The sequence below is a fragment of the Ornithodoros turicata genome, chromosome 1, assembly GCF_037126465.1.
Source record: "Ornithodoros turicata isolate Travis chromosome 1, ASM3712646v1, whole genome shotgun sequence".
Classification (NCBI taxonomy): Eukaryota; Metazoa; Arthropoda; class Arachnida; order Ixodida; family Argasidae; genus Ornithodoros; species Ornithodoros turicata.
This window is the reverse complement of record NC_088201.1, coordinates 64,007,094-64,022,177: the sequence shown is the minus strand read 5'-3', so window position 1 is coordinate 64,022,177 and position 15,084 is coordinate 64,007,094. Positions and strand designations below refer to the sequence as shown.

The 15,084-nt window shown below is 52.5% G+C and overlaps 1 protein-coding gene across 2 annotated transcripts in view; it reads left to right on the top strand.

Annotated features, from left to right (window-relative positions):
* The window catches only part of LOC135378318 (disintegrin and metalloproteinase domain-containing protein 10-like), a 128,299-nt gene that overhangs the window by 51,296 nt on the left and 61,919 nt on the right, over positions 1-15,084 (top strand). For both annotated transcript variants that reach the window (XM_064611321.1, XM_064611320.1), the window contains one exon: positions 12,839-13,028. In XM_064611321.1, the coding sequence (XP_064467391.1) occupies positions 12,839-13,028 (190 nt within the window). The remainder of the gene's footprint in view (positions 1-12,838; positions 13,029-15,084) is intronic.

Below are 15,084 nucleotides of genomic sequence, written 5' to 3'. Positions count from 1 at the left end.
CGTAAGACGCTCATCAGCATGATCCCATACTCTTTTGTGTCGACATCCAGAGCTTGTAGACTTCGTACCCTCACTTGGACCTCGTCGTATAGCTCACGTAGCCGTACGAACTTCCCTGCGTCAACCACAGGTGGAAGATGCAGTAAGCGGTTTAGATGCTCCTCGACGATCAGGTGTCGTTGATTGAAGCGTTGCTTCAAGAGATCTATTGCAGTGTCGTAGTTTTCATTCGTAAGTGAGAGTCCACTGATAGCTGCTGCAGCCTTGCCCGTAAGATAGCTCTGCAGGTACCTGAATTTGTCGACTTTGTGCAGAGATTCGTTTGTGTGGATGCTGGACTGAAACTGATCCCAGAACGTCGTCCACTCGGCTAAGTCTCCGCTGAACTTCGAAATTTCGATCTTCGGCAGTCTCACCCTACAGGCGGCAGCGTTCTGCGTCGGCTGTACGTGTGGAACTCTGGAGGGAGACGAGTCTGTCCGCGGTAGCTGTCTGTCGTACGTTCTCAGTTTCTGAGTGATCTGGGACTTCGCAGTGCATATCTTCTCCTCATAAGAGAGAACGCCTTGGACTTCCTGTTCGAAGGCCTCCTCCGGCACGGACTCCTCTATGCTCTGGTCTAGAGTCTGCAACATTTCTTCCTTGGACTTCAAGATGTCCAGCTTTGTGGACAGCACGTCGGCGGCTGGGGCCGTTGTCTGCAGCAGTAGGTCAATTTCGTTGATGAGCTTCGTGATCGCCGCGCGTAGAACACCGCGTTTCTGCTTCACACGGTCCATCCCAGCTGCTGTCTAGTCCACCTCCGTCGTTGTAAGTTCCCGGGTTTCGGCACCAAGATTTGTGTTGAGGAACTCGTAGGCCCAGGAATTCGGAGCGGGAGGCGGACGTACTTGTACAGACCGTTTATTCCAAAAGAATGCTCGAGACCGCCAGTAACACGCGCTACTATAGCGCGCTACATCGTCCTTGTAGCCAAACCCAAACCGAAACCAAAAACCCAACCAAACAGTACCGCATATTTCACAACACCGGGTGTTCAAAAATATGCTGCATCACATCATCCAGGGGGAGCAGAGGGGTTGGGACAGATTCATACCCTATTTACTGTGGGCATACAGGGAAGTCCCGCATGACACTATTGGCATATCGCCCTTCGAGATGCTATACGGTCGCACACCGACGGGTCCCTTGGCTATCCTGAAGAATACATGGACCGGGGAGGTCGATCTGCCTGACACTTTGCGCGAATCCCCAAGTGAATACTTGCGGAAGCTCAGGGAAGAGCTTCACCGAGCCGCTGAAATTGCGCGCGTGACGGGTGAAAATCAACAGGACATTTACGCAGGCTATTACAACAGACAGGCGAAAGCGAAGGAGTTCGCGGTCGGGACGCAGGTCTTGCTGCACGATTCTGACCCACCCAGTAAGTTACACCCAAGGTGGAGTGGTCCGCACACGGTGGTGGCAAAGGAAAGACAGCACACATACGTCATAGAAGACGCGGAAGGGAAACGCAGGACGGTGCATGCGAATCGGTTAAGGGGATACCACGCTAGAGTGAATCAGGTCGGGGTGGTGTTCGAGGCGGACGACGAGTTCGGAGAGATCAGTTACGCACCTCGCGTATCAACGCGTTCGAATACCGCAGGCGATACCCTAGGGACCATAAAGGTTGATCACTTGGCGGGAGAACAACAAGCAGCTATTGGAGCCATGTTCTCGGAGTTCAGCGACCTATTCCAAAACTATATGGGAATCGCTAAGGTGGGACAACACCGCATAAGCTTGAGGGAAGGTGTAACACCCAGGAAACCACACAGGTACCGCATTCCCGAAACCTTGAAAAGTGAGGTAAGCCGCCAGGTACAAGAGCTGGTCGCGCAGGGTCTAGTCTACCCCGTGGAGAGCGATCACGCTCACCCGGTTGTATGCGTGTCCAAGAAGGACGGTAGCGTTCGAATGTGCGTTGACTACCGAGCATTAAACGCAGTCACGCGGGAGGACGCGTTCCCGACGGCTCTGCCGCAAGAACTAATCATGCGTGTGGGACGGGCGAGCTACATTACCACCGTAGACATGCGCCGTGGGTATTGGCAAGTACCACTGGCCAAGGAATCGCAATCATTGTCTGCCTTCGTGACGCATGAGGGACAGTTCGCGTGGCGGGTTATGCCATTCGGTTTAAAGAATGCCGCCGCGAGTTTCCAACGCATTGTAAACGCACTACTGCGCGACCACGGAGAATATGCCGCCGCCTATCTCGACGATATAGCGATATTCTCGCAAACGTGGGGCGACCACCTCAAACATCTAGGAGCAGTGTTCGGTGCACTGCGGAAGGCGGGACTAACGATAGCCGCCGAGAAGTGCCACGTAGCACGGGGATCGATTCCCTACCTTGGACATATAATCGGATCCGGACGCCATGCGCCAGATCCGGAGAAGCTGGCAGCCATCAGCGGTCTAAAGAGGCCTAAGACCAAAAGGGACGTGCGTAGCGCCTTGGGGCTCTTCGGGTATTACCGAGAATACATACCCAATTACGCGGAATTGGCCTTACCGCTGACAGCGCTGACCGGAAAAAGGGTCTCAAATGTGGTTCCGTGGGCAAACGAGGCCGAAAAGGCGTTCGAAAATCTAAAAGACGCATTGTCATCGGCCGCACCTGTGGGCCGACACCAACACCAGACAACACCAGACCCGACAACACCAGTGTTGTCGGCAACACCAGACCCGTCTAAGCCGTACTGGCTGTACACGGATGCCTCCGATTATGCCGTCGGGGCATGCTTATCACAAATCTCGGAGGGCAGGGAGGTCCCGATCTCGTTTGCCAGTCACAAGCTCTCGCCAACCCAACAACGCTGGGCGACAATAGAAAAGGAAGCATTTGCGATCATATGGGGCCTCGGGCGGTATGACAACTGGTTGTACGGGGCGGAGGTATTCGTGGTATCGGACCACAATCCACTCTCGTACCTCACGGAAAGCACGCCTCATAGCGCGAAGCTTATGAGGTGGGCGTTGGCTCTGCAGAGATACCGCTTAACGGTCAAATACCGCAAGGGCAGGGCCCACGGCAACGCGGACGCATTGTCGCGTCTGGAAAACGCGGGTTGGGAGCAGGGGAGTCATAGCGAAGGACCCAGTTAAGCGCGGTACAGAACATGTGGCGGTGTCCTTGAGGCGAACGGGGGAAGGTATCGCCTGACTATGTGTGACTCTAAAAGTGCTCTTTTGAATTGTTTTAACCGTGGGGACCGCATGGAAACTTTTGCACGGAACGTGTGTGCCACAGTCAGTGAAGCAGTGATCACCATTGGACGTTGCATCGTCGGTTGACGGCTAGGTGTTCAAACGTTGAGGGACCATTTTTGTGGCCGCGACGGGCCTGTCAAATGTTGTGATGAAGAACTCTTCACTAACGACCAAATTCTTCGTGTGACCATTGTCGACCGCAGAGTCGAACAATGGACTTTGGGAAGGAGGTGTAGAGGTCGTTAGAAAGCTCAGGGTGGACGCCACTTGCTGGCTACCACGGAGGCTACGCAGCTGCAGCGGGGGCGACAGGGGACAATTGTTTTCCCCGACACTAAATCAGGGAAGAGGCTCCCGCGTCTTGCACTGCTCAAAACTACGATGTGCACGACTTGACAGCCGAGACCGTTACTCGTAAATTGAGAATGAGGGGCGGAGAATTCCGAGGAACTGCTGCTGTCAAAATTTAAACCAGTCCAACCAGGGGCTGATGAAGTTTGAACCAGGGCTGCCCGATTGGCCATCCCAGTTAAGGTTGTGGCCCAAGTTGTCACCCTTTTAAGGGGAGTCAGAGGGTGAGAAGGAAGATCTGAGCTGGACAGCGGAGTCGGAAAGTCAGGACTCGACTTTTCCTCCGTCATGTGTTATATTCGACTCTTGTAAATATAAGTTGTAAATAAATCCCTCATACATCACGGGAACTTCAGTCTCGGCTCCAGTGCAGTGAAGACAGGTAACAGGTCCAGTATCAACCGGACCCGGGAACGACGATTGGGAAGAGATCGTCAACGACTCCTCCAGGTTTATCATCGTCGGGGACTCCGGCTGGCGAACATCATAAGGTCATCATTCATCATACCATTTCTACTGTTGCTTTAGCTATTTCAGACTGTACAAATAACTGGGCGTCAGGCGGAAAACCAGTCGAAGTCTATGGTAGCCAGGTCATGCTCAAATGAGGGAAAAGTAGGAAGGTCCCTGACTGGTCGGCTGAAAAGTATAACGTAGCAATTTCATTGGTCCAGTCAATTTCATTTGCGTTGTGCCCAGTGCTGTGTGAACTATATCAAACTATGGGTTCTATGGGGAGCTGTTACTGTTGGGCCCTGCCACGCTTCCATCCATCTTTTGCCCTGTGCTGGATCGGATGAAGTAGATTGTGAAGGACCGTGTCAAATTCTTGAGCGCTGCGTATAGAGTATTTTCATGTGGCTTGTGGGCTCCTCCATGGCACCCTCGTAGGGGGCTAGCACTCCGTATTGGCCTTGGGCGACCGCAAGTCCCCAAGGTCAAGGGAGGACCACAGGAGGAGAAGGGACGCGGGGGAAAACAACGGGACCGTGACAATCGGGCTTGGACGGTCGGTGTGGATAGTTGGGTGTGTGTGCTTTGGCGGCAAAGATTAAACGATGTAAGTCACATCTCTTGTGTCCGAGTCATTTTGTTTGACAATAGGGAACGGCTTTTGGCTATTAAAGCACCCACGGAAGGGTTAAAGGCTAAGAGGGAGGCTTTAGCCCATATTGCCCATATTTGGCGCCCAACGTTTTGGCCGTTCCTTTGTTTGTCATCCAGGAGTGGCTCCGATCGCACCTTTTGGGGGCCCTGATAGGATTTTGGGGGTTCGCGGGTGTTAATCACTTGCGAGATGGTATTTACACGGTCCACCGGTGACCGTGACGATGCAGCGGCAGGCGATAATCGGGTTGACCCCGAGGTCGCGGGAGAACAAAGCAGGGACGGCGCCATCGCCGGAACTAGCGCGGAAGCTGTTGAAAATCGCAGCCCCTTCCTCCCCAGACGATGGCGGCAGATACCGCTAACGTCTTGCTGCAGGTGACAAACCTTGTTGCCGCGCTGACACAACAGATGAATGTGGTGCAAACGACCTCGCATTCCTCTTTTCCCCCGAGGCTCCATCCGAGTATGGCTGTCCCTACATACTCGGGCTATTCTGACGGGGAGTCGGTCACAGACTTCCTGTTGGAACTGGAGACCTATCAGACAGCGTCCAAAGCGCCCGATGATACAGTGTTAAGGCAGGTAGTGCCGGTAGCACTGGTGGGGGATGCCGCGCGCTGGAGAAGGCTGCAGAAGCCGTTCAGTTCGATGGCAGACTTCAGGCAGCGATTCGAGGAGGAGTTTTTGCCCCCCGATTACGCGATGCGGGTGCGCGAGGAATTAGTTCGTCGTACGCAGCATGCCGATGAATGCCTAATAGAGTTCGTGAGAGCGATTCAGGAGCTCTATAGTAGGGCCGACCCCGGGGCTAGTGAGCAGGAAAATGTCTCTCGTGTCATACGGCAGAGCCACCCTAGTTTTCGCCCTTATCTCCGGGGAAGGACGTTTGACTCTCTCGATGTGCTTGCACGAGAGGCTCGTGTAATTCAGGCAGATCTTTTGTCTGAGTTGCAGTACCTTCCACCGCCGCGACCCGATGAGTTGGTTGAACCGGGATGTGCGTGGGGTGGAGTACGGGATTCTGCTCCGAGGGGAAGGGAGGTGGCATCCATGTTGGCGGATGCCGGGCGTACGGGAGGGAGAGCGAACGATTTCGTTTTGGGGGCCTCGGGCGCTGGATCCCTTTTCCTTCGAGCAGAGGCGTCGTGCGGGATTTTGTGGAAACTCTCACGACGGTCCGCGTGGGGAGAGGAATTGTCTCCCTGCCCGGAGGGTACAGAGTCGGCAGACACAGTCGGTTAGGGAAGTCCCCAGTAGCAGATTGCCACCGGCGGACCACGGGCGCGCGCAGCCCAGGTGTTATGGGTGTAATGAGTTGGGTCATTACAAGCGCAACTGTCCCCACCGCCAGCGGAGTTCTCGCTTAGCGCAGGGAAACAAGTAGAGCCGGCGGCGGGAGTTGGGGTTAGCCCTGATACGTCGTCGGCGACAGGTGAAAGCTTGGGGTGTATGTCTCGTACCTCGCCGCAAGATTTTGCCGAGGACGGGTTAGCGTTGGCCCCATTAGCTTGCAGAGTACAGGGATCCGTCCCCGTTTCTGCGCCGTACATAAGCGTAACGATAGCTGGTAAAGAGTACATGGGCTTGGTGGATACCGGCGCCACGCTGTCGCTAATCGGAGACGCCGTATACGCAGATTGCCGCGGACGAAATGTTCGCGTCAGGAAGGTCAACATTCCCATGCGGTTAGCTTCGGGTGTGACGAATGCTGGAGGCGCTGTGAGACTTTCATTGTGCTTCAGCGGAAGGCGATGCCGACAGCGGTTTGTTTATCTGTCGGGTTTGTCCACTCCAATTATTTTGGGGCGGGATTTCATTGTTCGAGACGGACTAATTCTCGATTTAAAAGCGAATGGGTATCGGTGCGGCGGTCCATTGAGTCCATTGATTCCTTTCGCGGTTCCGCCGCCGGCTGGTAACTTAACCAGTCGCGTGGGCACCCAATCGTATGAGCCGAACAGCGGAGAGGCTGCGCTCACTGTGGGGAATGGGCCACAGGTAATCGAGAGGCTGGTTGCATCTTTCGGGGGCGGAGGGGCAGAGCGCGCCAAGCTTGCTGACGTTTTGCTCCCGTTTTCCGAGATGTTCACTGAGAGGCCAGGGACGACTGATGTTTTAGAGCATCGGATTGATACTGGTACGTCGAGGCCCTGGAGGTGTAATCCGAGGCCTCTTAGCGCGCGTAAGAGGGAGATTCTTGACGCGGCGCTAGAGGAGATGGTTGCGACAGGTGCGGTTAGGCGGTCGCAGAGCCCCTGGGCTTTTCCGGTGGTGTTAGCTCCGAAAAAGGATGGGACGGCAAGGCTGTGTGTGGATTATCGCCAGCTGAACGCCCTAACGGTGAGGGATGCATATCCGTTTCCGTCTATCGAGTCAATCATGTACGCGCTGGGGAATGCCAGCGTGTTCACGATCTTGGACTGTAGTCGGGGTTTCCTACAGATACCGGTAGTGGCGGAGGATGTCCAAAAGACGGCATTCACTTGTCATAGAGGCTTGTTTGAATTTACGAGGCTCCCGTTTGGATTATCCAATTCGCCCGCTAGTTTTCAGAGGCTAATGGACGTCGTGCTGGGTGACGCGAAGTTCAATTATGCCATGGCTTACATGGACGATGTGGTGGTATTTTTTAGGTCGTTCAGGGAGCACCTCATTCACTTGCGTACTGTTCTGAGTAGAATGAGGGACGCCGGGTTGACAATTAATCCGGGGAAGGTTCAGATTGCATCCCCTAAGGTGGATCTCCTAGGGTTTGTAGTGGATCGTGGCACACTGAGTCCGAACGAGGAAAAGTTGAGAGCTATAATCGATTATCCTCGTCCGCATGACATCAAGAGCTTGCAGAGGTTCTTAGGAATGGTTGGCTTTTATCGCCAGTTCATTCCGCGATGTGCGACTCTGGCTAAGCCACTTTACGAGCTGGTGCGGAAGAATATGCAGTGGTCTTGGGGTCCTATAGGCAGGAGGAGGCATTTTCCTCTTTAACACAAGCAATAGCGGATACAGCTAGATTGTGGTTGCCGGACATGAACAAGCCGTTCGTGATGCAGACGGACGCGAGTGATTACGGGGTTGGAGCAGTGTTACTGCAAGAGCATGAGGGAGACTTATGCCCTGTCGCTTTTGCAAGTCGTACACTCGCCCCGGCGGAAGGGAATTATTCCGTTACGGAGAAGGAGTGCTTGGCGGTGATGTTCGGATTGAAAAAGTTGGACATGTATCTGGATGGGACGACTTTCACCATTCAGACGGACCACCAGGCACTCGCATGGCTACAGCGGTTGAAGAAACCGGCTGGCAGGTTAGCACGCTGGGCGTTAGCGCTCCAGGGTTATTCGTATCAGGTACAGTACCTGAAAGGTAGCACGAACAAGGTGGCTGATGCATTGTCTCGTGCGCCACTGTGTTCCCGCTGTTCTGACGCACAGAAGGAATCCGAGTGGGAGGGCAGATCTATGCCCAGAGATGAGTATGATGCTGGCCCGGTCGTACAGTCCGTACATGGGGGCCGAGCAGACTCTCTTGCGGTAAGCGAGGAGGGTGAAAGAGAGACTGGTAACACAGCTAAGGTGTGTAAGTCTCGGGAATGGTTGTAGAAGCCAGACCGAGAGGGGACATCTCGTGGGGGCGATTGGTTCGAATCCCGCGGGTAACTCCTTGGCTTGGGGACGGTCGTAAGCAGGGAGGAGCTCTTAGAGGCGCAGAAATCAGACGGGTTATGTCAACGGGTGTCTGGAAAGCTGGCGGACAATAGTGCAGCTGACACCGGGAACGTTGACAGGAATTTTGATGGCTGCCTGGACTCATACTTGTTGAGTGATGACGGGCTCTTGCTGCGATACGTACCCGGCTTAGACGAGGAGGACGAGAGTGTTTCCCCTTTCAAGGTGGTGGTTCCAAGGAGACTGCGAAAGGTATTTATGCGGTACTTCCATGACTCAGCTCTGGCGGGTCACGGCAGCGGCAGCAAGACTTATCATAAGTTATGTCGTGTTGTGACTTGGCCGGGTATGAGGCAGGATGTTATGCGCTTTACCCGTAGCTGCCTGGTATGTCAGAAGGCAAAGCCTCGAGGTGGTAAGCCTCCTGGCATGTTGCAACCGGTAGTTAGTAGCTACCATTGGCATATCGTAGCGTGTGACGTGATGGGACCATTTCCGAGAAGTCCACGCGGGAACCAGTACCTGTTGGTGGTCACTGATCATTTCTCTAAGTGGGTGGAGCTATTCCCGCTTAGGAAGCTGGTGTCGGAACGGATATGGGACCGGCTGCTTGAGACATTCTCACGGTTCGGGTTTCCGTCCCAGCTGATTACTGATAATGCTTCCTACTTCACAGGAAGGGTGTTCGTCGACTCCTGTGCGGCCCTAGGGATCCGGCACAAGAGAACGACTCCATATCATCCCCAGGCGAATATCACGGAAAGGGTGAACCGCAACCTTAAGAGCATGTTGGTGGTATTAACCGACAAGCATAATGATTGGGATGAGCGTCTACCTGAGTTGGGCTTTGCAACAAGGACGACGGTGAATAGGTCGACAGGGTTTTCTCCTGCGTACCTGAACTTCGAGAAAGACATTAGTTTTCCGATGGAGAACGTGCTGAGACAGACCACGCCTATTGCTCGTAGCCTGTCGAAGTACGCGAGCGAGTTGCGTAGTCGGCTCTCGGACGCGGTGAGTTGCGCAAGAGAGAGCCTAGACATCGCTTGCACTGATCAGGCGCTTCAGTACGATAAGGGGCATCGTGCCCTGTCGTACGAAGTCGGGGATTTGGTCCTAAGGCGAACGCATCCACTGAGCAATGCTGCGATGGGTTTTGCAGCATCGTTGGCTCAGCGTTGGGAGGGGCCATTTCGGGTAGTATCCCGGGTATCCCGCCTGACATATCGAATCCGCCGTGTGGAAATGGGGGAGGGGGCTGGTCCCGTTCATGTTGGTGATCTAAAGCGCTACCATGAACGCGATCAGGGGGCTGACTCTGAGGGACTCTGATGTGTCCAGAGAGCCGAAACAGAACTCGGGGAGTTCACACTCGAGGCGGCGTGCTAGGACGGTTTGTTCCACCCGCGGCGGAGCACGAGAAGCGGGACAGCGGTCCCATGCATACAATTTGCGCGTTCGTTAACCGTGCCGTGCTTCCGCACAACTGCTTGCAGGTTTCTTGGCAGCAGACCACGACCAAAGGATGGTGCCCCCCGCTCCCGTTCGGGGAGTAGACGGGGCAGCGCATGGGACCGACGGGTGCTGGAGCGACCAGTCCAGCCTGCTACTCCTCAACGCCGGTCGGCAGCAACTTGGACGGCGCAGGTTGGGGACACGACGGCCAGCTTCGTGTCCCACACGCGGTGGCGCCACCAGCCCAGGCCACTAAGGGGTGCAGACCCGGACAGCGTGGCTGCCACCTTCCGGGGGATGACTCTTCAAGACCGCTACCCCAGCGAGCCGGCCGCAGTCTACAGCGACGAGGAGGCTGCGCGTCTGTGCACCACGTGCGGGGGCCTCGTGATCGACCAGCCTACACACGCCAGAGGTCCCCGCCACGCTAGCGCCGTCGCTGCCCTCGCTGGAGCCACGCAGGGTACCCCGGACGCCACGCCGGCAGCACCCGCACCTCAGGGGCCTGTGGCACCTGCTGCGGTCACCGCGGACCTGGCCGTCGCAGCCGCCGTCGAAATCCTCCGGGCCTTCCGCCCGGACCTCATCGCCGGGACGGACCCCAGAGGGACAGCGCCCATCCTAGCGCCACAGCCGGTTGATCCCCCAGTTGTGCCTGTGACCACGGGCCAAGGCCGTATGGTGGTCGACTCGTCGCCGAGCCCTGCGTCCCTGGACGAAGATCTCCTCAAGTTCCTGGACCCCAAGACCGGGCCTTAGGTGGGGGGAGGTGTGGGGTCCTCCATGGCACCCTCGTAGGAGGCTAGCACTCCGTATTGGCCTTGGGCGACCGCAAGTCCCCAAGGTCAAGGGAGGACCCCAGGAGGAGAAGGGACGCGGGGGAAAACAACGGGACTGTGACAATCGGGCTTGGACGGTCGGTGTGGATAGTTGGGTGTGTGTGCTTTGGCGGCAAAGATTAAACGATGTAAGTCACATCTCTTGTGTCCGAGTCATTCTTGTTTGACAATAGGGAACGTCTTTTGGCTATTAAAGCACCACGGAAGGGTTAAAGGCTAAGAGGGAGGCTTTAACCCATATTTCACATAGGCTCAACGTAGCTCTGATTGCTCATTTTAGCTATCACTCAGTCGTTGGCGACGATTACTCAAACGAAAAACTCGTCGTAAGGTTGTTACTCCGACTTGGCCAATTTCCCAACATTTTATGTCCGGATTACACCTTCACCCGGACAACCTTGAATTTACGAACTGTTTGTGTGAAATCCGGACAGGTGGCAACTCTAGGCTATGGCTACACAAATTGGGGATTATTCCCCACCAGACGTCGCCTCAAGCCGTTTTACTACAGGGTCATTTCAGGCAGAATCAGGCAGGATGGTCCAGTCGACGTCTCACATTTTTTTCGTACCAATATACATTGAAGCCTATTGCTTAGGAAGTACATTGGTGGAGGAAATAGCTGAACATATCTTATAGTTGTTTTTTAATAAAATAATGTTCAAGACTGAGCATTTCGAGCACTGCGTTTCCGCACTTATTGTCCATGTGCTGATCTACTGTTTGCTCTATCTTTGAGGTTGTATGTTTTGTAGGTGTCCAGATAATAAATCGCAAAGTCGCCTCATTTGCAAAAAAAAAAAAAAAAATCACTCAAAAGTAACCCCCATCACAGCAACATGTAGCATGGCGTGGTGTCGAAGCCGCGGTAGCGTTTGATGGCGCCGTAATTTGACGAAGGTCACAGGGTGCGAACTAAGAAGCTACGGATTTCCTGCAGGATGGATGAGATCATGTGTCATAAAACAGTGAAACATAATCCGCTTTCCGAGTATGATTCTGCCTGAAATTACCATACAATTGTACTTGCAAATTTCAAAATATTTTGGCGTTCCCTGCCACATGTGTAACTTGTGCTGGATTTACAAGCAACAAGCTGTTAAACTACGTGATGAAATAATGTTAAACTCGAAATGACGTAAGGGAATTTGCAATGTCACGTGGATTTACGCTTCCGGTTCGAAAGTCTGCTGGAGTCGTATACCGTCAGCGTGATTTCAATGTAAAGTTAAGGGGATGTTCAGCGTTTATCTGTACTAATTCTGCGGAAGAAGCGCAAAATGGATCGCGTACCCATGGATCCTGCTCCGCTAAAAAAATATCAGCGTAAAGGAAAATCAACTAAGGGGTGTAGGCACTTGTCATCAAATGCCATGCTATGTGCTTACCATCATGGGCGTTCCCAGGATTTTTTCCAAGGGGGGGGAGAGTGCAAACCCCCACCCCCACCACATCTTTTTCTGGAGGTGGACGTTGCGCACTGTGTGGGTGTTCAGAGGTTCCTATCATAACATCTGACCTCATTACGACCTAAGACTAAAGAGCGTACCATTTCCCCAAGCGACCTTGAAGTTCCAGAGGGGGCCACGGCCCCCCTTGCCCCCTCTCGGTACGCCCATGCTTACCATGTAAAATTGTGTGTAGCTGTGATGACAGTCGTAAAAAGAAAAGAATATAACTAAAGTCACAGCTTCGTCCCAAGCTAGAAGGCAACGATTACGTGCGTGCTATCCTCAGAGTGCAGAAGATGGCTGGGTAAAATACTGCTTGGACATTTTCTTGTGCCATATCTGAAATGTTGCTTGTTATCTTTATTATTTGAAGCGTCACATCGGCCGCACTGTAACGGAACATTTAGCGCAGCAAAAGATTGCGATTTCAAAGTGCACGCTAAAGGAAACCGAAACATGCACGATGTGTCACGATATCTTTGTCATAAGAAAAGTACGTGCGAAGTATTTATTAAAGTACCCTACTACTTTACGGGGCAGGCGTTCCGAACTCGTCATGGCTGTCGTTTAAGTCACAGTTTATAAAGTTTTGCTTTGCTCCAAATGAGCGAAATTTCGAACCGGACGTTCGAAGACCCAGCATGCCTAGCGCCACTTCTCAACTTGAAAACCACCCATTTACCTCGTGACATGGTTACCTCTCTTGTTTCAGATCAACGATAGCAATTCTTGTGAAGGGAGAATGGTAGACAGTAATCCCTTTTGCTCAAATTCCTTGGATGCTTCGTACATGCTGAGCGAGTTCTCTAAGATCGACCACGGAAACTTCTGCCTTGCCTACGTGTGGACGTACAGAGTTTTTCCGGACCGTTTACTTGGCCTTGCTTATGTGGCATCGGACGGTGGGTATAATCATAGATATCAGACAACTGTGTCGCTTGAGCGGTCCGCATGAAGCATATTCAGAAACAGAAACAGGAGAATGAAAATATTTGTTTGGAATCCGAGTTTCTTGTGCCCAAATATAGAAAGAGACAGAGAAATGTTACAATGTTCTTGAAAAACAGGAACGTGGAAATAGTTGACATTTTCAACATCACACCACAACAGAGGTCGGAGGACTTGTGATTGATATTATGGTAAGCCTAAGTATCACGGTGAATAATTTTTTCTATGGTGTCGATGATAGTGTAATGACTCGGGGCCTATGAGGACACGTACACAAGGGTAGACATGCTTACAGTGCCCGCATTGAGGAAAGACGACATGATTCTCGATATATAATGGCTTAAAGGCAGCGAGACAGAGGCGATACGGCATAGGAAAGGTTTTACTCTTTTTTAATTGAAGAGATGCGAGTGACAGGTTGAGAGCTTTGGAGAGCCAGATGTGACGCTGCAGTGCCGCGTGACGGTGCAAGTCCGGGACTGCGTACAGGAAGCCAAGTACTGCGAACATGAAGCCAAGGATTGCGACGTTCAAGAATTCTGGGGCAGCACAGCGGGAGCTCAGACCAGCTGTTGATGCGACGATGCACTAATGCAAGCGCCGCACTAACCTATAACTGATGCGCACTAACGGATGCACTAACCGAAGAAGCAAGTCGCCCGTGAAGATCTGCAACCGGCTTGAGGAACGATGTTCTGTTGCCAGGCAGACTCCAATCGCTGTCGAATCCCGTCTGGTTCTGTTCACCACCCTTGCGTCTTTTTCATCACAATCCTTTACCATGACAGATAATCCACATATGAAAATGCTCTTATTAAGCCTCAAAAGTGCCTGCTACGGACTCTACCACGAGCTGGGAGTTCACGTGTCTGTCATTCTCCCTTTCCCCATAACACTGCAGTAGTTTCGGGCGCCCGTTTGACAGATGGTTATCCGACCTTAGAAACAAGCTGTGGAGGAAACATGTTAGGCTGCCTTTGATTCTTTTTTATGGGAACGTTCGTATGGAACAAAAACACATGAAACTGGCTAAAAATCTCTCCAGTAACACACAGGAAGTATACTTCTTTACCTGGTCACTTTGTATATTAGCACTTCCTCTTCAGGATCCTCTCCCTTCCAAGTGACATAATACTGAGAATTCCTTGAGAATAAGAAAGAAGGAACACGCTCCCAGATAACGCAAAATGATCCGAAGAATGTCTCTGCGACGTGCCTTCGCTGATGTTGTGGACGTCGAAGCTATGTGAAAGTTTTGTTCCATCGAAATCTAAAATGCGTCTATATGAAACACTGATAGATGTAGCGGTTCATGTTCCAGGGACATCCGTTGTGATCTCTATTGTACTTGTAGGAGTCCTTATTGGGATGTTATGCATTCACTGGAAGCTGGTTTTTCTGCACAGCACGCCAGCTCTACAGAGGTGCTAGCCTTATTTACCATGTTCAACATGGTAGAGGTTTTCAAGCAGCATAGATCAGAACATGTGCTGATCAATGCTGTTTGACAGTCTCTACCTTGTTGAACAAATTACTGTCATAAAACAACAGGAAATGCTCACTTGCTCTGACATAATAAATGCTCTTTGGGGGACTAGTTTACGGCACAATAAGACTGATAAATTCAATAGCTAAGCCAGTGGCGGATCGAGACCCTTGGTTAGGGGAGCGGTTTCTTGCTTAAAGCACGTAGTGGGGGAGGGGAGAGAGGGAAGCCCAATGCATAAACTAATGTTTTTTGGGGGACGGTACCCCAACCGCCCCTCCCCCAGATCAGTCACTTAACTAAGCAGAGTATAATACCAGGGCTGCATCAAGTAGTAGCTTGCCACAGATCAGTACTTTAAACACACACAATGAAGAATATTCCATCACTAAATGCCTATCAAGAAGTATTACGAAAAAACACCCAATGCACACAAAAGACATCACTGTCCTTCCGATTCACTGTGTTGCACTCCTCTTCTGATGACGTGCTCAGGGACGGATCGACACCCTCGGTTTGGAAGG